Source organism: Myotis lucifugus, unplaced genomic scaffold (genome assembly GCF_000147115.1).
Source record: "Myotis lucifugus unplaced genomic scaffold, Myoluc2.0 scaffold_5, whole genome shotgun sequence".
In the NCBI taxonomy this organism is placed as follows: Eukaryota; Metazoa; Chordata; class Mammalia; order Chiroptera; family Vespertilionidae; genus Myotis; species Myotis lucifugus.
Window position 1 is genome coordinate 5,803,119 of NW_005871053.1, and position 25,888 is coordinate 5,829,006.

The window sequence follows — 25,888 nt, forward strand, 5'->3', positions numbered from 1 at the left end:
ACATCCCTGTCTCTGAGATGCATGTGACAAATGCAGACCACTGAATGCTGAGCAAGATGTGCTAACGGCTTCTGGCTCTGGTGTTCGGGACCTGCCCCTGGCAAGGAGACAAGTTCCATGGGCTGTGAATGTTCACCCTCCACTTTCTGAGTATGGATTAGGGCTGGCATCAGTTAACATTAACGGTTTGGTGTACATTGACTTTTAATTCCACTTCTAAGCATTTGCTTTCATGTGTAAAATCTGGCAAATTCTTTACCCCCCACCTAGCTCAATCAGACTGAACTTCTTTTCTAACTTCAAATGAGAAACACATGCAGGGAAAGCAAAACTGCTTTACTTTCTCACTCTGTGTAACTCCATTAAAGACACAGTATTGTTTTTTAAGGACCTCACAATCATTAAGTTTCAGGCTTATCTACCACTTGGTTTTAGCACTTTTAGGAACTGTTGAGTCCTGTCACATTAACCTAAACACACACACACACACACACACACACACACACACACAAACATAGAATACTGTCTTGAAAATGGAAATGCGATTTTTTAATGATTATAAATAACAAAAGTAAATTCATTTTTTTGTTTTATGGTATCCATTCAACATATAATCATATAAAGTCAAAGTTTAAAATAATCTAAAGTAGATTAATTATAATTGGAATATAGTTTTATTTAATAATGAAAGATTGGATGAAAAATCAAAAATGATGTACCCTTAATTATAAGAGGATCCTCAACTCTTCTTTCTGTCCTCTCCTCTCATCCTTGATCCTGGTATCTCTGAATAAGCTGTGCAGCTGTTGGGTCAGGAAGATCTTCTTTTACTAAACTGACCTTGACAGTACATGTTAAGTTACTTTTTTATGATATTCAGTTTTTTTGTGCACACTTAAGTAATAAATGGCATGAATAAATTATTCTTGCAATTAATAGATTCCTTTTATGTAGGTAAAGCTTAGGAAGATGAAAACATGTATTTGTGGAGTTGATAAATTGTTGGTACTGGTTTGCAAAGCTACTTTGGAATGAACCCAAAGTAAATACCCCTTCCCATGTGATTGGTTATAGTAAATGCTGGAAAGAACTCTCATATGCTTTTCCATGTTAATTTAATTGTTTAATTACTGATTCACAATCATTTGAGCTTATTTTATACTCCCTATTGAACACTTTGAAATCTTTAGGTTAAAAAGAAAGTTTAAACTGAAAATAGCAATTTCCAGAATTTAGAGAGTAATATTACCACATCACGTTGTTTATTATTCCTGACTTTTCACATCTGTTTTACTTTGCCACTTATCCATAAGGTTAGATACCTGCTATTTTTATCCTCAGGTAAATTAACGTATAGAAATGTTAGTGGCACTACCACCAAATTAGAGTTGTCTCCTGCTCACCCCCCATCTTAGTTTTGGTATGATGGCCTCTCTACCTCTGCTAGATAGTTCTCCTATTATCTTTTCTTATTAAACTAAATGGAAAGAGCCATGGCATTCTACAGAGGCGTGTAAAAGGAGCTGTGTATTTTAGCCCTGGCAAATGTGGCTCCGTTGGTTGGGTGTCGTCCCATGTACCAAAAGGTTGATGGTTCAATTCCGGGTCAGGGTTCCATCCCCAATAGGTGGCGTGCACAAGGCAGCCAATCAATATTCCAATCTCACATCAATGTTTCTCTTTTTCCCCTCTCTTCTTCTTTCTCTAAAGATCAATAAAAAATATATTTTTAAAAAGAAATTTATTTTACACCTGTTGCTGTGTCTTCTCAGTTAACAAAGCATGAAAACCATGTTCTTTTTAAAATTCTTTATCATGGCTAATTTTTAAAAAGGATCTCATGGGTTTCACTTGTAAATTTTTCACAAGGTTTAAAACCAACATTTCAAAGAGCCCACAAACTGGAACTTTGTCGAGTGATTTTAACTATCCTCTTTGAGGGTCCCTATTTTGTTCCATCTCACACAATGTATTTTTCATCATTGAACTAGATAATCCTACTTAACGGTGGGCACTTCAGCACTGCAATGGAATCCTCAGTGGAAGGAAATCACCATTAGTGTGAAGACATCAAATCTTTTGGAAGCGACTCACCAAGCAGGGGAGTCACTGATGTGACACTAATTGCTGAGGCAAAATGTCTGCAGGAGCTCGGGTTGTCCTTTGGGATTTTGAACATCAAAGTGCAACAATACATAGTCCGAGAGGATAGAAGGCAAATGAAAAAGTATGCAGGTGGCAGAGATCCCAAAGCTGAAATGATATGGCCTGAATTACAGAGCATGAGAATTCACTGTGGCCTTGCTAAGTCAGCATGGCAGAGGGCAAAGGGATAGAGAATCATGTCTACCACACAAAGACTGTCCCTTTCATTTATTTCAATGGCCAGGGCCCTGACCCCAAGATGGGGTCGGTTCTGGTGGCAAGAAAGCTCATAGCGCCGGAGGATGTTGCGTGGAGGGCTGGGTCCCCTGGCAGGTGGAGCAGAGTGGAGAGGTGCAGTCTGGCAGGGCACTCCATGCTGGGTGTCCCCCTCGGACCAAACCCAGAGTTTGGTGAGGGAGGCGGAGATACTAACGTGGTTTTAATACAGCTTTTGACTTCATTACTTTCACTGGATCATTCAGTTTTACTTCATGGTTCTGAAAGGGCTGTGCATGTCAAATAGCAAAATAGATCACGCCCTCTCTGCTGGCGCTCCAGTTTGCGGAGTTTGGTCTCTCCTCCAAGCGAAGGGTCAAGATAATGGCTAGTCTCGGGTGCCTGAAGAGCTACTTATTTGTGTGCCCGGATGGGAACTCACAGAAACTACACCGGTTCATGTTGGGTGTCCATTGCCTCTAAAACTGAAACCCTTATCTCTGTGACTGTGCTGAGATAAAACAAGGAGAACCCTTTCTTCCTCCGCCTTCCACCCATCTGCTCAGCAGGAAGTTACCTCTGTACTCTAGTGATTGATTGAAAGTGACTGACAGAAAATGCATAAAAATATAGAAATAAAGGGAAGGCAACTTCAGAGAAGTTATATAATAGGGAGAGGTGCCATGTTTATAGATGAATATATAATTCTCCAGAACTTGCTCATCTTTTTAATCTTGTAGTTCCAAACTTTTCTTAAAAAAAGAAAATGGTCCTAACAGGCAGAAGTCATGATTCATCTGTGACAGCATTTTAATCAGGAAGCATATAGGGAGCCCAGAGTGGGCAGGGAACCAGCAAAGCGTGTTGGTGGGGAGGACCGAAGCCCGGTTTAGCTGGCTCTGTCCTAGCAGGGTGTCTGGGAGGAACACATTGACATCTGATTCCCCTGCTTTCTGCTGTCTCTGCACCCCGCTGGGGATCCATTAGCCTGCTGCTCAAAGTCTTTTCGAGAGGGGGGAAAAATACAAAGAAAAAAAATAAAGAATAAAAAAAAGACACCATCAAACTTTGAAGCCATTGCTGCGCCAGCCTTAGGGATAAACAGAACGTTGATGTCCCAGCCTCACACTGAGTTGTCGGTGCAGTAGCAAGCTACGTTTTTGCCCTTTATTTTCACTCTCGACTTAATCAAACCTCAGTGCACCTAGAATTTCAATGATGCACAGAGGCATTATAAATCTTCTGTTTGTTAAGGATTGAGGGACTTAATCAGATGAACATCATCAGATTTTCAGCTCATCCCAAACTGGTCTTCATATTGGAGTAGATTTCCCCCCACAGATCATGCAAAAGGGCTTGACCTGGACAGCATCTAGCCAGAGTAGTATTTCTCTCTCTCTCTCTCCTTCTCCCCTTTTCCCCCTTCACCCTCTCCATTAAAAGAAGGAAAAGTTTGGCAAGACTGTTGTATCTTTATAAAAATGTCATGGGGCTCCTGCAACAGACAGTGGAAAGTTGGAAAATTCTTTTTTCCTTATTGGATGGAACGGCCCTTATCTGGTTTCCTCTGTCTCTCCATTGAGAGCGTTGTAATAAAACTGGATGACCTGACTTAACCAGGCTTGGTTCTCAACAGGGACGGGAGAGTTCTGGGATTTAGAAAGCCCCTTTCTCACCGCACCAAGCTGCAGCTGAGGGTGATTCTCTCTCAGAGCTGAATGAGGAAGGCTTCGTTTAGATCCCCTGCCTCTTGGCCTCATCTCCTATCACCCTCCCCACTTCCTTTGCCCCACAAAGATCATCACAGTGCAGAGTGCCATGTGTGAGTATTCCTGTGTCCAGCACAGTGCCCACCCAGCCTATTCCAATTGCTCAGTAAACGTTTGTTGAACAAATGAATGAAGAAAAAGGAAGGAGTGATAGGATGCAATACTACAGATTTAATTAAGCAGTGGAATGAATGTACAAAGTTGGGTTATGATGTCACTTTAAATTATCATCTATAAATATATAAAACCTATCATTGAGTATGCACTGTTATATTCCTACCCATAACCAGAAGTATATGGCTTATCATATCTTTTTAGAAAGTGGTTTAGTTTTCATATGATTGAATTGGCCGTTAATTCTAATGTAAAAGACCAGTTTATAGCCATGAATTTTTCAGGGCTTTGAGTCATTTCAACTAGGAAATACATGAAATTTTCTTTTATTCAACATTGTCAGAAAATGTAGTCATCATTCAAGTTAATAGAACTAGCACATATACATAGATATCAAAAAATTATATTGTATATTATATGCATGATTTCAAGAAATTATAACACAATAAAGCACACTAAGTTTATCATGATTAAAATTAATCTTTTTTTTTACTTTGAAGACTTTTCAGATCCTATAATACTTAACAGTTATTGATACAAACATCAAATAATTATGTGCTGTGTAGGAGGAAGTGCTGAATAGCAGAGGGCTCATTCCTAGAAGAGCATTGATGTTCATGCTACTCCCTGCATCGTGCAGGATATGCAGCCGGTGAAGGCATCTCACATCCTTGGCTACATCTCAAAGTTCTTCCTGATGCCGGGATGTTTTATTTTGTAATGTTCCACCTCTAAAAAATAAGTTTTACTTTATAAATCAACCAGCTCTATATACACTTTTAAAATTAAAATGCACTTTCACTGATTTTACTTCATGCAACTAAAAAACAAACAAACCTCTTCCTTATACAGCAGCATTTAATCCATCCCTATTCATATGCATTTTATGAGCTCAAAATTGCCATCATAAATCCATATTAAAATGTTGGACTCTGGTGAAAAAAAATGATAATATACTCCCTAATAAGGCTTTTGAAGGTGGAATTTAAGATAAGCTCTAGTTCTCCTTATCCAGCTGACCAGCATAAATAACTATTTTTAAAAAGTGTTTCTCCTTTGGAATCATGAAGCTAGAAATCACTTAACTCCAAGTTCATACAAGGCTTGGAATGTTGTTTTTACTTAAGTTATTTCCTAGTTCTTCTAGAAAGCATTTTTTTAAACTATATTTTTTATTGATTTCAGGGAGGAAGGGAGAGGGAGAGATAGAAACATCAATGATGAGAGAGGATCATTGATTGACTGCCTCTTGCACGCCTCCTACTGGGGATCAAGCCTGCAACCCAGGTATGTGCCCTGACTAGGAATTGAACCCTGACCTCTTGCTTCATAGGTCCACGCTCAACCACTGAGCCACACCAGCCAGGCTCAAACGCATATTTTAACAGCTAATTTACCTCTTTCTTATGGTGCTCTCTTCTTTGACTCCCTTCATAAGAAAAAGGGAAGAAGGGAGGGAGAGGAGGAGGGAGAGAAGAACGAAGGAAGGTAGATAGAGAAGGAAAATTATCTCTTTTTTAAAACCAGATCATGAATCAAGGCCTCTTTTAAAGATTATTTTCTTGTACTGTAAATTCCCCTTCAAAATTTCTGCACTTTAATGTTCTTTTTGAGGGGCAGCATGGTTTGAGCTCCTGGAAAGTGAGGCAGGAGGTAAACAAAGCATCCTTATTATGCTATTGCCAAATAATCTTCAGGACTATCTTCAACGTGTTCTAAGAGAACTCAGGGAGGCACTATTTGAATCCTCAGCTATCACCACTCATATTTAATTATCTGAGTTGTAGCCATAAAAATATTAAATTACTCAAGTCACATTGCCTCCTTTTAGCAAGCAGATGCTATATGGCAATGTGACCAGAGAGAGCCAACCTCGCCACCTCATGCAACACCAATATGACAGCCCAACAGTTGAGTCTGTTAGCCAGTCTCAAACGGAGTCAGAGACTTCTGTCAGACTGAGTTTTTGGAGAAGAGGCTCAGAATCAGAGTCCTACAGATACAAGAGTATCCCTATGCAGACTGGAGCAGACTGCATTTGCCACTGGATACAGGCTTAAGTTTTAAAGTTCACAAGCTGCTTTTATATACACAATTAAATTTAACCCTAACTCTGTGAAGGAAGAAAATACTCCTTTCTGGATCCTATAATGTCTAATGGTCTAAGTTTTACATATGAAGGAACTGAAACCTAAAGAAGCTAATGGACTTGAAGTGAAGTTGTTAATACATAGCAGAGCCAGAATTTCAAAGCCAAGTTCTCTCAGTCTACTTCGCTGCTTTTTCTCACTATACAGCACTGAGGAAGTGAAGGGCGTTCCCCATGTTGCCCAGCAATGCTTTACCTTGCTGAACCTCCCATCTACAAAATAAAACTCTAAATGCTTTAGTGGGAAGGATACAGGCATCAGGGTAGAGATTCCAGGGAGAGCAGTTCCTAGAGGACTGAATGGGCTAATGCACTCTGTTTAGCTGGTTGCTATAGAAAACTTTCTCAGAAATACTTTATGTCAAGTTGTCCCTGATCTAACACGTTCGCCTGTCAAGGTGGGTGATGTTGCCAATTAATCATGGTGGAATGACCTCACTAGTTTATCTCTTCATCTTCCTGAGAATTTCATTAATATAATCAAGAAGGAATTTTTTCAAAGAGAAAACTTCCTTGGGCAATGAAAGAGGCTGGAAGAATTTGGAAAATCCTGATAGAAAGGATGTATAATGCCTTGAACAAAATGTTAGCACAAGTAAGATTGTTAGCTCTGCTGGTAAGGACTCAGGAAGTAATAGCACAGCAGAGAAAATAGATACTGCCTTAGAGAATATCCGAATCACTAGAGCGGACTGTTAGGAGAAATAAGGACCCCACATTCTCTTACTCCTGTCATGCCCTTCATTATCCACAGGCAAACACATGTTTACCCAGATACACTAATATGACCTACTTTGGTCACTTAACATAAAGTTAATGACATGTTTCCACATTCCTAATATAATTTTCATGTTATCATTTTAAATGGCAACCTAGTATTCCAATCAGTAGACTTATCATCATTTATTTAGTCATTCCCTACTTTTTTGTGCTAATAGAGCTAATTCTGAAATGAACACCTTTGTTCAATATTTTATTGACTTATTTAATACTATTAATTGTGATTAGAAATAAGTTGTATTTCTTTTTATTTTTTTTAAAGGACAATAGAATGTGAGAGGAGAGGAGATGTCCTCAGGTATTGGAAGGTGTAAGGAAGTAACTTCCCAGAATGCGGGCAGGAGGGACCCCAGCAGGAAGTGAGCTGATCTGTCTCTCAGAAGGAACTCCTGAGAGGCTCAGGACTCAGAGCAGCCAAGTACAGCCATGAGGGGGGAGTATTAGTTTGCTGGGGCTGCCTACCAAAGTACAGAGTAGCTTAAACCAACAGAGATCTATTCTCTCACAGTTCTAGAGGCTAGAAGTCTGAAATGAAGGCATGGCAGGGTTGGTCCCTTCTAAGGGCTGTGAGAAGGATCTGTTCCATGCCTCTCTCCTATCTTCTGGTGGTTGCCATCGTCCTTGGCACTCTTTGGCCTATTGATACATCGCTGCTTCTGTCTTCATGTGTCCCTGCCTCTTCACATGGCCTTCTTCAAAAAGCAGCAGCCCTTGGACTTAAAGCACAGTCTAAGCCACTATGACTTCATCTTAACTTGATTACATCTCTGCAGAGCCTGTTTCCAACTCAGGTCACATTCTCAGGTACCAGGTGTTAGGACTTAGGCATATCTTCTGGAGACACAATTTGATCCATGAGCCTGGAGACAAGAGGAAAGGTTGGAAGTCAGTGCATGTTGTTTCAGGAATCTCTCCCAACCCAATCAGCCAAGTAAACAGCCTCTGCAACTATTGCCAAGTCGAAAGACCGGAGAGCTCCTCTCTCGCAGAACTCGTTGGGAAAAATCCTATAGGCTGGCTCGACCCCCAAATACCCTCCTACTCTGCTCCCCGAACACCAACAGCCAGAAGCAGAAAAGTGGGATTTCTCACCAGGAAAACAGACAGCCTCAGAGAAAAGACCTGCATGGACTTGCATTTGGGAGATGTTTTATCTCCCTCCGTGATGAAAGAGTCAGCTCCCTGCAGGATGCCCTTAAAATGAAGTTCATCCAGTCACAGCTTCTCCTATTCTCCCTCCCCACTTTACACCCTGCCTTGAATAAGTCTTTCTGTGTCTTGCACTTAAATATATGCAAACAGATAAGGGCCTCAGTATGTTTGAGGATTGCCTACAATACCATACGAAGGTCTGGAAGCAAGTCAAAAAACATGAAAGGGAAAGGAATCAGAACACACAGTAAAAACAAACAAAAAAGGCAACTTCAGAAAACCTTATCAAAAAGATCGGAAATGTTATAAAACAAGACCAAATGCCTGTTGTTTTCCTTCTCTATTTTAGGTTAGCATATCATGATTTTCCTCCCTCCTCCAGGTCCCCTATAACTAGAAGGCTCTCCTGACTCCGTCTCCACAGCCAGCTGCTGCCACTCCGATCCCTGTCATGCTCAGCAGCCCCTCCACAGTCTCACCCCTCAATCCCATCCTCCACATTAACACTAGACTTAGCTCCCATAAGCAAATCTCACTGTAGGTTCTTCAGACCCTCCCTCCATGCTCAGCTCCTCTCCCTCCTTCCTTTGTACCCTCTGCTCTTGTCACAGCTGGTCACTGGCCGTTTCCCAAATGGCTGCCCCATTAATGTTCTACATCCTCGCGCCTTTAGTTACAAGTTCTCTCTGCCAGGCCTACCTTCCCCTCTTCTCCCAGAAAATCCCACTCTAACTTGAGGAATCTGCTCAGATGTCAGGCTCCTGTAAAACCCTTCATTGCACCCAGGAGGCAGATACCCCAGCCTCTGGGACTCTGTAGTTTCCCTTGATAGCACATTGTACTGCTTTGCATTCATTGTCTCTGTTACTCAGCCACACTAGGTGCCACAACCTCTGCCCCCATTCAAGCTGGAGCAGCGATGTGTAAGTTGTCACCCAGCTGCTGGGAGACCCAGGCACTGCCTCGGCAACACAGCCAGTGTGGGAGAGTGACAGAAGCAGGAAGGAGTGGGTTAGGAAGAGCCTGCCTTCCCTAGGCATCTTTCAGCGTGCCCTGAAATAACCTGCCATTTCTGAGTTGCCCTGTGGTGGGCGTTAGCATTTCTGTCTTTATTTCACAGCTGAGAAACTAAGGAGGTTATACTTGCTGTGCAGAATGGCCCCAGTGAACCGGGGAGTTTCAGCATGTGAACTAATGCCTCCTACAAGCACAGGGAGGGTCAAGCCATGGAACCATAAAATAATAGCAAAGCAGGAATTATTCTCCAAACCTTTGACTTACTAAACCGTGATCTCAGTGCTATAGATGATCTGAACAGTTGGAAAATCTAAATAGGGAAGGATAAAGAGAGAAAGAGACAGAGGAAAAGAGACCTAAGATGAGGCAGTAAAGGCTGAGTGTTTTTATAAGCTTCCTCTTTCAAATCTGCCCTCCACACCCATAAAACTAAAGTTCATTATAAGTTTTCTTCTTAAGGTGGTCACCATGCCTTGTAGGTTTGACTAAAGTAACTTTTTTTAAGGTCTCTGGCCTTAAAAAGTGACTTTCTTCTTGGGACAAATGGAATTTATGATAGTTAATGTCAACCTTTCTAAGAGTCTGAATGTAGGGGGGTGAAGGATGTGGAAATACTTTAACATTATGCATTAAATCCCTCCATGCAGTCATTATTATTATCATAATGAATATGCCCTCTCAGCTTCAGTAGCCTCTGTTGTAAATTTGGATAAAAATAGCCAAAGTGCCTGTCTCACTAAGATGTAATGAGTCTACAACAGCATTTCTTGAGCAGTTACTATGTGCCAGGCACAAGACTGACTTACCAGCCCGATCTGATTTAATTCTCTTAGCAATATCAACTTATATACTATTCTTAACTCCCTTTTCAAATGTGAAAAAGCTGAGGCTACAGAGTTTCTGTAACCTGCACAAGAATATGCAGATATTAAGTGACACAACTTAAATTCTTTCTGCTGTCACATCTGGGCTCCTCACCAGTTCGACCACCTGAGAAGTGTGTGTAGGCATTCACATTATGTCAGTCTCAGGTCGTTATTGGGTCGCCTTAAACAGAACCAACATGCTCTTGTTAATACTAACATGTTTAACTGGAAGCAAACTTGCTGAGGAAAGCAAAACCCTGAAAGGTCACTGTGACCTGACTTAAAAGTAGCAAAACTAGGTTTAGAACCAAGATGTTGGACTTTTTTCAAGTGTGTTCCAGTATACCCAGCCATCTACCCATAAAATTTGAAACATATTGTCTCAAAGTTTTGAAAGCTATCCAGAAGGGACGGGATTTAAAAAGGAAATCCGCATTAGTGGTGGTGATGCAGATGTCAAACAAGCAGAACGCAGATGGAGCCAGGGAGTTTGTTTTGAAGGACAGCATGGTGAACCGAGATGCCTCCACGAATGGGAGCAATGGAATGAAAAGTCAGCAAACAAGGTAGTAAAGACAGCCCTGAAAGGGCCTGAGAAACTGAACAGAAACTCTGAAGGAAGATAAATGGATAATTTAAAAGCCATTCAGTTTTTAAGAAAGACAAAGAATAAGCTACATTGCATCAGAAAAGGCCTAGAAATGATGATGGATGGGGCCCTTCAAATGAGTGGTGAACACAACAGAATCACAGTTGCCTGCACAATTCCCAGCTGAGGGCAAATTTGAGCAACTAAATAAGGATATGAGACTGATACGGATTGAAGAGTTTTTCAAAATCTATTTAATGGCCAGGCAGGGGACATTGATCGCTTTTCAGAGGAAATGTTTAGGATCAATGAGGTAGTCGGCCTTTATTTGGGAATTGGTGACAGGGGGTGGGGGGGAGGGGTTTATACACAACATGGCAACAAACATTAAGGTACTAAAACAATTTTTGAATTACGGTGGTGAAGCCCTAAATTATTTTGATTTTTATGAAATGAGCCACTTCTCTTTTTTATCCTTGTACTTGTAAGCTTTCTTTAACTATTAATAATCAGATGACTTGCTACTTAATAATTCCAACACATGATCAGATATTGCTAGTTCCTTTATCAAAAAGTTCATGTTAAACTTTTACATAAAATATTTTATACACACCCAGTAAACAGTGTTCAAAAGGATACTCAATAGAGAAAAGTTTCCCCAGATATTCAATTCCTGTCCAACCACCAGGAACCAATTTATGTATGTGTCTAAAGGTGGTCTCTATAAAAACATACATTTTTTACACTCTTTTAATACATAATGTTTACATACTTTGTTTTATAGAGTGTATCTATGTATTTATATACACTGAGCTCATATATATGTATCTATGTGTATGCACATATGTGTGTATTGTACATATGTACTGGCATATATGTATCTATACATATATGTGAGTATAGTGTATATCCTGCTCCATACCTTGATTTTCACACTTAATCTATTTTTGAGATTATTGTTTTCAGTGTCCATAGCAGCTGTCTCATTCTTTTTGGTAATTGTAGAGTATTAGATTTTATACATGAATAAAGTATTAACCAATAATTAATTTTTTAATTATTTAAGGACACTGATGATGTTTCTAATACTTTACTATCATGAACAATGTGCAATAAATATCATTGTAAATGCATCATCTTCACACTTTATTTGTAGGATTAATACCAGAAGTGTAATTACTGGGCATTTGGCATATGGACATTTGAAATTTTGATATATTACCAACTTTCCTTTGTGGAGTTTGAACAAATTTTTATTCCCACCAGCAATATCTGAGCTGCCTATTTCTCTACATCCTTACTAATACAGTATGTCATTCAACTTCTTGAATTTTGTCCATAGGATAGGTGCAAAATCTTTCTCATAGTTTTCATTTGTATTTTCCATATCATAAATGAGTCTGATCACATTTTTAGTCTAGATTTATTTACTGAGGAGCCATTTGTATTTTTTCTGTAAACTCTTCTCATTTTTGCTCATTTTCTGTTGGACTGGTGGTCTTTTCATACTGATTTGTAGGAGATCACTATATATTAAGAAATAGACCTTAATCTGTAGCAAAGTGGCAAATGTTTTTCCCAAGTTGTCACTTACCTTTTTACTTTGTCTATGGTGTACAGAAATACATTGATTTTATGTTATCAAATTTTATGTCTTCTGGGTTTTATGTCATACATAGAATGACTTCTCCATTCCAAAATTATATTTTAAAAATCCTCAGAACTTCTTTTAGTATTTTATGGCTTTATTTTTATATTTGTAATCTGTAGTTCATTTGGCTTTGCTGTATTTTGTTGGGTGTAAAGTGTGAAGTCAAAATCCAACGTTAGTTTTTTAGATTGTTACCCAGTTATCCTATTAGCTTTGGACTAATCTTTTTCCTTATGATTTAAAAGGTCACCTTTATCATATACTAATTTCCCTTAAATTTAATTCTATTTTTACTCTTTCTGTTCTATTCTATTGATCTGCCTGCCTCATCATACTATTTTAATGAACATCGCTTTATAACATATTTTAATGATAAGCCTAGTTTTACCTTCCCATTACTCTTTCAGTATTGTCTGAGTATTGTTTATTTTTCCACATAAGTTTTAGAATTTAGTTCAAAAACTAATCTAATGTGTGTTTTTATTGGGATAATTATTTAAGTGGTCAGTGTTTGAAAGTTAAATTAATAAAAAACTCCCCAACATTAAATAGATAGAAAATCTTGCTGATTAGGAAGTTTTTGTTCATAAAATTATAATGTTCCCTTCCGTAAACGGTATTTCAAAAATGTAATTTAAAAGTATACAGGGTGTTAGTCCTGCTGTCCCCACACATGCGGACATTTTCCATATCTTAGTCCTGTGGGTGTTAGCAATGTAGAGAAGAGCCACAATAACAAACCCTCTACCAGGTCTTAAAGTAGACAGATGGACCCCTTTCTGTGGACAAAGAGAAGGCCAGCTGATGATTCAAAATCCTCCCCATACATCCAGTGGCATGTGTAAGATATTCCTTTCTTGTCTTTTATTCTTTCTCTCCAAAATCTCACTTCTTAAATTATATTGTAAAGTTAAGAAAAAGAAGGTTCTCTTACCACATGGAGAGAAACTACCAAAATAATAGAGGATTTTTGTTCCCAAGGATCTTTACCTAAGGACAGAGCATTTCTCATGGTGCTTGAGGTCTGGTCCTCGGTAGGTCTGGAGCAGTGGGTGCTGGGCTTTATGGCTTCCCCTGTCTCGGATCTGAGCACTGTTTTGTGCTGGGCATGAGGACCATTTTTAAACTCTCACAAGAAATGCTCAGTAATTATTGGATTTGCCTGGCAGTAACTAAGCAATTCATTAGTGCAAATAATTAGTCTTTTGGCTCCTTGGGGACTTTCAAATACAGTCAGCCTCTCATATTCACAGGGTCCACATTTGCATATTTAACCCACAGGGGATTGAAAATATTCAGGAAAGCCAGTGGTTGAGCATTGACGTATGAACCAGGAAGTCATGGTTTGATTCCCAGTCAGGGCATGTGCCCAGGTTGTGGCTCGATCCCCAGTAGGGGGCATGCAGGAGGCAGCCAATCAATGATTTTCTCTCATAATTGATGTTTCTATCCCTCTCTCCCTCTCCCTTCCTCTCTGAAATAAATAAAAATATATTTTTTATAAAAAGAAAATATTCAGGGGAAAAAAAGTTACGTTGTTGCTGACGTGAACTATGTAGGTAGGCCTATGATGTTTTCATCTGTACTGAACATGAAGAGACTTTCTTGTCATTATTCCCTAAACAATGCAGTACAGCAACCATTTATGTAGTATTTACATTATATCAGGTATTATAAAATAATCTATAGATGATTTAAAATATACAGGAGGATATAGGTGGGTTATATGCCAATACTTTGTCATCTATATATATAAAAGCCTAAGCAACCATTATGACTGGATGACTGGCTGGTAGCTATGACATGCACTGACCACCAGGGGCAGGTGCTCAGTGCATGAATTGGTGCACCAGGCCTCTAGTTTTAGACTAGGCACTTGAGCATCTGCAGCTTTTGGTACCCATGGGGTTCCTGGAACCAATCCCCTGCAGATACTAAGGGATGATAGTTTAAGCTAAAAAATAGAAGAGCAAATGCTAATAGAGTCTTCTAGTATCTATTCTTATAGGTCCCATAGAGGCACCCTACCCATGTTTGGAGAACCCTAGGACTCAAGGCACATAAGCAGTATTAAAAAAAATCTATAGTAAACAACTCTGTGCAACTCAACACACTAAATTTTAAATATGGCCCTTTTTACACATTGAACTTTGCAAAAATAATAGATTTTTATCTAATTCTTTAAAATCTCAGGTGCACAATTTTACCAGGTAGCATGCTGGTGTGTGGCGAGGTGGATTGTTACCATGTGGCTGTGTTTTACTTACATGTTCCAACCACCTCTTATATGAAACCCCATTCATCAAAGGCTGTGGCTTCTGGGTCAGCAGCCATTCCTTCCCAGTCAGCTGTTGCCTACCCAGTGAGCATGATTGATTAGCTACCAATCTGCTCCGAAAACCCAACCAACAGGATCACCTATGACAGGATCCTAGAGGGGCTCATTATAACAGAGGAGACAGTTCTCTTTGCTTCCATTTGCACTGGCTGTCTTTGGGCTTGCTTGTTATTTATTACTTAAAACCCTGGTTTTATTTACTTAAGGCAGGAGAGAGTAGATGTGTCACAAATAAAAGATTCACTGTCCACACCTAATGTTTGGGAGGTGGTGTTTCTTCCTTAACCGGGGAGGTCACATCCTTCCTGTAAATTTGTCTTGAAACAGTGTCACAGACACTAGGACAAAAGAGTTGCCTACTGTCCCCACACCACAGTTAGGTGTGAGACACCTGTCATTACCAACATCCCAGTTGGATCTTTCATATGAAGACACCATGAGCTTTGTACTTAGATGGGCCCAGACTGACATTCCAGCTCTGCTGTACACTTGACCATGTAAACCTTGGCTCTTTTAACTTATTTTTTCCCATCTCAGTCTCCTCATCTGTCAAAACAGGGCAGAGAAGACTTATGTCACAGCATGGGTGTGAGGTTAATCAGCTCACATCTGGAGAGGTCCTAGCATGGCACCGGGAACATGGGACACATTCAATACTCCGGTTAGTTCACTTTGGCAAGATGTGTCTCACTGTCGATCACAGTGAGCAAACTGTGGCCCACAACAGATTTGGCCCACAGACTTATTTATTTAGTCGAATGCTGTTTTTAAAACTGTAAAATGTCCAGTTTGCCATAGGCCCCCCCACTCCCAATTATGTCATGCGGCGTATTTCATTCATTAACTTTACTGGCCTGGCCCTGTAGACATTTGAGTTTAAGACTCTTGCCCTGTGTTATGGAAATAACAATGCTATTAACTCAAGGAGACTAAAATCTCCGTCTCGTACATTCAGAATGTTAATGTCATTTGTACATATAATTCCTCACAAAGGAATCCCTTAAGCTTATAAATAAAATAAGCTAAACAAGCAACCTGAGAGGTCACGAAGGAAATGGAAAGGTAAAGACCAGAAGAAGAGAAAATCACTATAACGCTCTGTTGCATTTTCACTTTTACAGGCACTACCAATCTGCTCCAGACCCAGGAAGGAAAATGACCCCTTCCTAAGTTATTACTAGCACTGTAATTAGTCTTCAGGATATTAGACATCGATGCTGCAAACGTCGATGCTATCATTTGGCTGGACTATGCCCTTAGGATTCTGATTACGGATCTGAATCATTCTTTCGGTAGATTCTAATGAGCTTGCTTGCATTAGCTCCGTAGCTTTAACATTTTTACTGCTACTTGGGTAACTGCCTCATATTATTTAGGTTTTAAGATCTCAAATATCACTAACAAAACGAAGTCCTGACAACATTTTTTGACATTTGCAAAAATCTGATATAGTCAACATGTTACTGCTGAATAGTAACAAATCCACAGAGTAAATATCATATATACAAAAATAGGCTTCCCATCTGGAAAAATACTCTCACCCAATACAATAATCATGGAATAATATTGAACTCCCACTAAGGAGAAAATAACATCTAGTTGCTGTTTGTCCTTTCTGTCCGAGTTCTCTTGGTCCATAGAGAAAATCCAGGCTAAACGGATGCTGCCACCAGTTCCTCTGAGTCCTCCTTTCTCAGAAGCCAGGATTCACAGGCCTGCTGACTTTGCCACCAGAAGGAATTGGCATCCTCTCGGAGTATTTTCCGAGTCCCCATACCATGGCGGGCTAAGAATGAGCAACCTTTTGAACAGCTTTTAAAGAGTCTGGCAGACTCTGGGGGTTCAAGGAGAAGAGAGAGAACTGCTAGCTGGTCCCTGGCTCTCATTAACTTGAGGAACGAAGGCGGCTCAGCTGTTTATGCTGGGGACATTGAGACTCCCTCACATCAGCCACCAGTTCAAAGTCTGGGGGGTGGGGGGTCAATCCCAAGTAATTCCTGGGGGTGACAGAACAATAAATGACAATAGTAAAAGACCCACTATTTGGAGCCCAGAAACTCACTCAACCTAGTTTAAACAGAAATGGAATTTCTTTAGCTCAAGTAACTGGGGAGCTTCAAGGTACAGTGGGCTGGTGCCTTCTGCTGCATCAGGGGAGTCAAAGGCCAGCATAAGACACGTGTCCCCTCTCCCTGCCTCCAAGGTATGTTTTGGCTTCACCCAACCAGGCTTTCCCCACATGTCTTGGCAGCTTTAAGGTCACATGTTTATTACAGTAATTATTCACACCCCCCAAAAAAAGAAAGAAAGAAAGAAAGAAAGAAAGAAAGAAAGAAAGAAAGAAAGAAAGAAAAAAGAAAACTTCCTCTTCAGTAGTAACATGTAAAACCTAGAGAGAGCTCTGATTGCCTCAGCTTGATGCCTATCCCCATCCCTCCACCAATCCCTGGGGCATGCCTGTTGGTCAACTCTGAATTATGTGCCTACTCAGAGCACATGGAATGATTCTGGTGTAGTTTCTGCTGTCCACTTATAACCCACTGCCCAAAACACATTAATATATAACTCCCCAAGGCAGGGAATTTGTTCAAGAGTCAAAATGCCTAGAATCATCTGACACCTGCACAGGTAGACAGAAAATAGAGACCTACAACATAGCATTGGTTCTCTCAATCGGGAATTGCATGCAGCTGCTAGTGGCAGAGATCTGAAATCACAAGAGCTTAAACAAAAGAGAAATTTGTTTTTCTCTCTGTGATAAGTAATAACCCAGAGAAGTCAAGTTGAGGCTGCTATGATATGGCAGTTCCATAGCCATCAGAAACCCAGGCCCTGCTTATACTCAGGGGTGCCTCATAATTACAAGATGACCACTGTAGCTCCAGCCATCATGTTAATATTCCAGCAGTGAGAAAGAAAGAGAGGCCAGGGCAAAGGATGCACCTCCAAGTTGCATAAACTCCCACTTAAGAGTTGTCTCAGATGTTCCTCCTTATGAATTCCGCTTATACCTCCCTGGCCGTTCCAAAGCTCAAGGAAGGCAAAGTGGCAATCTCTGTTAGAGATATCACAGTCCTGGTGGAGTACATGACTCTGCCCCCAAATGGGACAGAAGTCATAAGGCTCGAGCCCTTTATACTCCGCTGCATTCTAGCCTATAAAGAACCCAATAGTGCACAGTGCCTGGCATGTTAAGTGTGTAACATATGTAAATGATTATTAATTTTCTGGCTTTAGCAATTACACACTAAAGACTTATTTTAAAGCTGGGTTCTTTAATGTGAATGTTTAAAAATATTTATCCAAAGAAGTCTTGGTTTGCTTCTGTGTTCACCATTAGTGTTTGATTGTTTGTTTTTCAAAGCAAGTTTTAAAACCTGCTGGAAGCCTCCTATGGTAGTTAATACATTATCTTAAGCAATTGAATGCAAATTAATTTTTACACAACCTTGAGTTTCAAAGGCCATTGAACTGGGGAGGGAAGAAGCGAGGTATAGGAGGAATCTGTTTGCTGCTTCCCATCTGGGCCCCACAGCCAGCTCCATCTGCTCTCACATGTAGTAACTAGCACTTAGGCTAGTCCCCTGCCAGACACACCATGTGGAGTTTAGCTTATTTTTTTTCACTCAGGAAAATGTTACAATACATAGAAAGATTTTAGGAAACTTGATGGGATTATTTTTGGCATTTCTAAACTCTGTGTTTTGAATATGGTGAGTTTTTTTTTGAATTGATTTCAGATAAAGGAAGGAAAGGGAGAGAGAATTAGAAACATCAATTATGAGAATGATCTATGAATTGCCTTACATTGGGGATTGAGCCCACAACCCGGGCATATGCCCTGACCTGGTATCGAACCATGACCTCCTGGCTCATGGGTCATCGCTCAACCACTGAGACACACTGGCCAGGCTAAACTCTGTGTTTGGTACCATAACCCAAATTTGCATTGGGTTTTATGGATTATTTCTTCTTTTGTTTTGTTTCTGGATTTTGTTCTCTGTTAATACTACAATTCTCCTTTTCTGGTGGGGTCTTATAGCACGTTTGTGTCAAGTGGGAGCCACTGAAAGGTTCCGGGTAGAGAATGGCGAGGTTGGATATGTGATTTGGAGTGACCATTCAAGGGTGGCCACAATGTGGAGAGTGGACTGGACAGGAACCAGGGGAAGCAAGGGCCCACTGAAGAGGCTGTGGCAGGTTAAAGCAGCTGAAGAGATGATGGTAGTCTGAGCTAAGGTTGTAGAAATGACAATAGACTGACACAAAAGACACATTGGAAGTAGGATTGACAAAACTTGGCGATATTTTGGGTGTAGGAGTGACCCATAGATTTCTGGGTTGGGCAGTTGGTGGAGATGAGAATGCTCAGTTCCCTGGAGAGTAAACCTGAGAGCAGAGGAGGGTTTGGGGGAAGGTGACGAGTTCTAGGCAATCAGTTCACTTTCTGGCCTTTACAGCAAGATGGAAGAGTAGGTTGGCAAACGTGATTCTTAGCCAACTGCATCATTGCAGCCTGGCACATGAAATTCAGGAATATGTTAGATTAAATCATGAATAATCTCAACCTTTGGGAACCAAGAAGGATTAGCAGTTGAACAGTTCACTAGTTAAAGTTTGGATTTGCTCCCAGAACTGGACACTTCTCTCTGAAGTCACTTACCGGAAGCAGAGGCCTCCTTTGTTTCTCAGAGATGCCCTTTGCACATGCGACCAGCCAGTCATGTGGAGTCAAAAGCATTTTGGGTCCCGCTGCCACCTGCATGCTCTCTTGCCCCTCCTCTTGAAGGTCTGAGCAGAGAGGACACCAGTTGGTCATATCCCAACAATGATTTTCCATTTCTTTTTTAAAACGTTTTTATATGTTTAATTAATTTTTTAGAGAGAAAGGAAGGGAGAGGGAGAGAAGATAGAAACATGGACCTGCTGCCTCTTGCACACCCTCTGCTGGGGACCAAGCCCACAACCTGGGCATAGGCCCTGACTGGGAATCTAACCAGCAACCTCTTGGTGCATGGGACAATGCTCAAACCACTGAGCCATGCCAGCCAGCTGTTTTTCCATTACAAAATACCAACCCCTAAGTGGGCTTTTTGACGTTTTCACTGAGAAAGTAAATAGTACAGTAGTAAAATGATCATCTCTTCATAACGGGAATATTGCCTCACACAGGTATTTGAGAAGGGCTCCAAAGTCTATTTTTATATTTTATCAAAAAAATAGATATTTTAGAAACATCAATGATGAGAGAGAATCATTGATTGGCTGCCTTTTGCATGCCCCCTACTGGGGATCGAGCCCGAAACTTGGACATGTGCCCATGACAGGAATTGAACCCGGGACCCTTCAGTCTGCAGACCGAGGCTCTATCCACTGAGCCAAACCAGCTAGGGCCTCTTAGTTTCTGATTATTTCTCTTGGGTACAGTAGGAATGGGGGGAAGCAGAAAAATACTAATTCTTATTACCAGCACTCTGGAAATATATAATTCAATAATAGGACATGAAAACCATCTTTTTTCTTTGGCCTTAAAATAAATAAATAAATTGCCAACTCAGATGAATTCCTCCACATTTTTAAAAGGTCTTAATGACATAGCTGGACATTACCAGGCTCCAAGATAAAGCTGGTTTTCATTTGGTGGGGTTCCTCTGTTTCCCCTCCCAACAGCAGAGAATGGGGGTAGTAACTCGCTCTAAGAGCATGGCTCTCTCTTTGCTTGTTCCCTTGTCCCACATCTGCCCATCTATCCAGCACTTGAATTCCAAGAAGTGATGATGTGTACTTATGGGACCAATGATAGCAGATATGGATCATGATGGCAGAGGAAAAGCAAGGCCAGAATCTGATTCAGAGCAGCTTGGTGCACTGATAAAAACAAGGCCTCGGGAATAATGATAATAAGAGAGAATTCACTGTTCATTTCCCAAGGGGGTCATTCTGGGTTTGTTTTTGCAGCAGGATTTTGTTACAGGTCAGAACGTCCTGACCCTGCTCTCCACCAGCAGCAGCTGTCCTAGCCTTACCCCTTCTTCCTGCCACCACTGTGAGGGTGAGTTAGAGGAGGGGCTGTCACTGTGCTAGGAGCTAGAGATACGAAGAAGAAAGGCCTTGTTTCCACTCTCCCTGGGAACTCTCGGGATAGTACCCAAGACCGTTTAACACCAATAACGCGAGACTTCCACTGCTGGCCATGAGTCACAACAGGGGCCGAAAGAAGGAGAAATGCATGCAAGTTGTCAGACAGTGGACAACAGGCAGCACATATGGTCATTCCTGAGAGAGCAGAACAAGTGAGGTGAGCCCCACAACCGTCCCAGCTTCCTACCTGCAGAGAGTTTCTAGGCTGCAGCACAGGGAGGGGAACCCAGGCAGAGCCCAGGGGTCTCACTGTGGAGGCGGAGCCTGGAGTCTGGGAGGCCCAGGAGATCCGAGTTCCCAGGGAAGAGCACCAGAGAAGGGAGTGGCAGGAGAGAGAGCTGAGGTCCGCGGAGGGGCCTTAGGTCAGATCCAGCCCTACCCTACAGTTGAGGCGGCACATGAGCCATCAGTCCTACATTGCCCCAGTAGCTTCTGGTTTAAAGGGCAAGCACCCCAAGGGCTGGAACCATTAGGTAGAAGTTACAGGGACATGGATTTTAGCTCAATGTAAGGAACGGCATTCTAAAATCAAAACCAAACGTAAACTGAACGCCCCTGGGAAGTAGTGAGTTCCCTGCCTCTGGACATGAATGAAAACTGGAAATCCACGCCACAGGGATGCCACTGAGGAGACCCAGCAGCCCCGGGCTGACGGCACAGCAGAGGTACCCTTGAGTCCCTCTGCGTATGAGCAGACAGGCAAGAAGTGGTTTCTTTCTTTTTCACTGAGTGAACAGCAAGTCAAACAAGACAGACCCTAGAGGCATCCGCACAGAACTCATCCGGTAGCACTTGCTGATGAGAAGCTTTTAGGAATACCCATGCCTTTCTAAACACTGGGAGCCATTCTCCTGACAGACCTTGGAACGTAGTGTGTGGGTCATCCCTTGCCTTCCTAATTTCTAATAGTCCTATATTCTCTCAGTTAACTGCATCTGTGTAACACGTTTGCAGTGTGCGGGGGAATAATTCTTCAGGATTGTGTTTTTTCTACCTTTGCCTAGAACCAGCACCTGCCAGAGAAAACGATAGTCTAGAACAGCGGTTCTCAACCTGTGGGTCGCCAAGCTGTGGGTCGAGACCCCTTTCGAACGACCCTTTCACAGGGGTCGCCTAAGACCATCAGAAAACACATATATGATTACATATTGTTTTTGTGATTAATCACTATGCTTTAATTATGTTCAATTTGTAACAATGAAAATATATCCTGCATATCAGATATTTACATTACGATTCATAACAGTAGCAAAATTACAGTTATGAAGTAGCAACGAAAATAATTTTATGGTTGGGGGTCACCACAACATGAGGAACTGGATTAAAGGGTCGCGGCATTAGGAAGGTTGAGAACCACTGGTCTAGAATGTCAATTCTGTGTTTAAGGACAATGTAGTGAGAGAAGGAATTCTGAGAAATATGTACTCCCCCAAAAGATGTTTTTCAACACAAAGGAAGCAAGAGGGAGAACAAAGAGCTAGATAAAGGCAAGAAACCTCTTTTGGGGACTAAGCCAAATAAACTTAAATGGTTTAAGGAATAAATTGGTGGAGTAATTCGAATCACGGGCAGGTGCTATGAATGTAATTTAGTAAAATGCTCGGGAACCTGCCAAAGTAGAGAAAAATGTGTTGCTTTTGAGATCATTTCCCAGCAGCTTCATAAAAGAAAACTGATTACTAGAATTTAATAAGTAAAACAGAGCCAGAAATATAGTAATCAAATGAGTTTTTAATTACATTTCAGACAGAAAAAAAAATCCAATTTGTGCTCCTGGGATTAAAAAAAAAAGTTCTAGAGAAATGCTTTTGTAGCAGGAAAATAACATAAACACTAATTTCCATAGGAATTACAGTAGTCAGTTTAATTAAAAGACCCGAGCAGAGTGAAGAGGAGCCGGTGCCAAGCTATGCTAAATGAAACCGTGGCCCTGGTTGCTACCTCACACTGCTGGCTAAACAAAAACACTACGCATTGAGCAGGAACAGGCACCTGCATTTTTTTCATGGACATAGATGGGATTTTGATCGCTGCCTGAATTATTATATTGCTGCTTCATTTTTGTATGGAATAACTAATACATCTCGTTTACAATTAGATGTTGCTCTAGCCTGTTTGGCTCAGTGGTTGGAGCATCGGCCCTCAGACTGAGGGGTCCCAGTTCGATTCTGGTCAAGGGCACGTACCTGGGTTGCAGGCTCAATCCCTGGCCCAGGTCAGGGCGCCTGCGGGAGACAACCAATCGGTGTGTCTCTCTCACATCGATGTTTCTCTCTCTGTCTCTCCCCCTCCCTTCCACCCTCTCTAAAAATCAATGGAAAAAATATATCCTTAGTTGAAGATTAACAACAACAACAAATGTAGGTGCTGTTGCTTGGTGTGGTAAGTATCACTTTTAAGGGAGAGAACATGCTCTGTGTAAGGGACATGGATGTGAAAGAACATCATCTCAGCCAAGTTGGCGTGCTTACTGCTCACGGGGGTACCAGTTATTTCCGGGCTTTTCATCCCTCACCTACTTGCTTTACATCCAGTTACATTTTACTTGTGGTCCTATCACTTGCTGGAGAGGGAGGGGGAGGGGATAAACAGGTGGCTGCAGCCTTAGGGAAGAGAGCTCTTCCTCCTGCGGAGGACTTTGCTCTTGGCCGCCCCCTAGCCACCGGTCCAGCTGGGAGAAAGCTTTTCAGGAGGGGTGCCTCCCAGTGGTGTGTTTCCCTTGTGGTGAACGGGGCACACGGCAAGGTGTCTCCACGGCCCTGGGGAGCTCGTGTGTGGCCACAGAACTCGGAGCCGAGGCATAAAGAGGAAACGGGAAGTGTTACCTTTCCACGAGCTAACACCCCACAGCTCCACGATCCTTGTTCCACTTTAGGGGTGATCCAAGCTTTGTGAGGCCAAAAGTTTATACCATTGGGGAGTAGGGGACTTAAAAACACACATAGTTAAGTAAAAAGGCAATATTTAGAAGGGTCTCCTACAAATAGGACCCTAAATCCTGACCTTCATTAGCCTCATGGTCAGTCGCCACCTCCTACATTTCCTCTTCCCTCATCTCTCCCACACCCCTTTGTCCCTCTCTTCCACACTCCTTCTCCCTCATGTCTATTTTCATACATGTTCTCCCAGTGATCTGTGCCTTTGGCACAGTTCCAAGATCCTTGCTTTAAAAATGAGAACCTCCTCTTGTTTCAAGATTTTACCTGGCCTCTTATTCAGGTAAGTTCACCTGGAGTCATCTCCGGTGGAGCAAACGGTAAGTTTATTTTTGTAAAAATTTAAGTTCATGGTCTATTGAGATCTGGAGGCCTCCATGGCAGACAGAGATACACATATTAGTAGACATGTGTGAGATATTTTTTTTCCTCTCTTGCTTGATGTGGATCTAAAACAGGGTCATAATCTAATTGGCTGGCACCCAGGAGTAGTGCACAGCCACCTGTCTTATTTTTTCATTTTCTGCATCGGCTCTATTAGTATAAAACAGTGACACTCAATGCATGTGTACTTCTTGTAAATAGCTCGTGGTTACCAAATAATCATCACTTTCATTCCTCACAGCCGGTTTCCATTCTCACCGTGAAAGCTGGAAAATCATGTCAGTGACTCCAGTTCCTCTCTCCCCCACCTTCTGATTGTTTTGTTTTAGGCCTTGGTGAAGGTCAATGTGAAACTGAAGCCAATGCTGGATTCGGTGTCTGAGAACAGAAGTAAGTGGGAAGAGCTGCACCAGAAAAGGCTGCTGGTCTCAGCTGCCTCCCCCTCCTCTGCGGGCCTCCTGGTGGCCGGGGCAAACAGTAACTAACCCTCGGGGTCAGCTGCTGCTGCAAAATGACTGCATCCTGAAGAGCCAGCTTTGGTCCAGCCTCTTCATCCTATTGTTCCTTTAAGCTCAGACAGACAGAAAGTCTGGAGGATGAGCTGGGAAGCATGACTGGGGTTTCACCTTCAAGTGTGGCCAACAGGGAAGGGCGTGACAGGAAGGACAGAGGAGGAGGTGAGGCCGGGCGCACACCCCAAGATCCTCAACTTTCCATGATGAACAGACATGGGCTGAGCCTGAGACAGGCGGTGGGCCGGAGACAGCTGTGGATCCAGGCGGCCCTGCCCATTCTGACCCAAGGGAACACGGAACAGTACAGGCGTCACTAATGCTGCTTCATTTTGTATATGGCTCTTTATTTGTTACAAGGCAACAATGCCTGCCCTTGCACCTCTCCCCAGTGCCCTTTAGTGCCAGACTGTCCTAAGAATCCTGATTTGTATGCTGTAGAGGTATTTTATTTTTATCCTAAAGCTTCTTAATGATGGCTCAGAGCCAGGAGACTTGTGTACGTAAAAGATAAACTATATTATCCTTACAAACACCAACTATTCCCACGTTTCCCCTAAAAAAATGTCTGTAGTAGAAATACATCAAATGTGTTTGTCTGATTGGGTTTTACACAAGATTCATAACATTGCATTGGGATTGTGGTCCCCTTTTTCAGTTTTTTTAATTCAATCTTCATTGTAGATCAACTGTACTCCCAGAAGGAATAGATTAATAGGCTTTAATTAAAGTAAGGATGAAAGAAAATCTATAGTTGGATTTACCACAAGTGGCATATGAACATTTAGAAACTATTTCCAACAGCGAGACATTTCACAGGACACAGCAGCACCATGGAGAATGATCATTGACTACCTTGAGTTCTCCTAGTGATAGTGTTTGTATAAAACTGAAGGTCACTGTCAGTACCATCCTACAGGCAAAAGCAGGAGTCTCCAATTTTGGATTTTTCCTTGAGTGTTAGAAATAATGTCTAGCAGGTTAACAAATAATGGTCTAGGCCCGTGGTTGGCAAACTGCAGCTCGCGAGCTACATGTGGCTCTTTGGCCCCTTGAGTGTGGCTCTTCCACAAAATACCGACTTCTGCGCATGGGCCACGAAGTTACATTGCTCTGTACGTGCACGCCC

General features: G+C 41.7%; 1 protein-coding gene across 1 annotated transcript in view; it reads left to right on the top strand.

The window, feature by feature from the left end:
* The window catches only part of PDE11A (phosphodiesterase 11A), a 270,293-nt gene extending 245,154 nt beyond the window's left edge, over nucleotides 1–25,139 (top strand). The window contains exon 20 of the mRNA XM_006083068.3: nucleotides 24,577–25,139. Within this exon, the coding sequence (XP_006083130.1) occupies nucleotides 24,577–24,732 (156 nt within the window). The 3' untranslated portion in view covers nucleotides 24,733–25,139. The remainder of the gene's footprint in view (nucleotides 1–24,576) is intronic.
* Nucleotides 25,140–25,888: the final 749 nt, after the last annotated feature.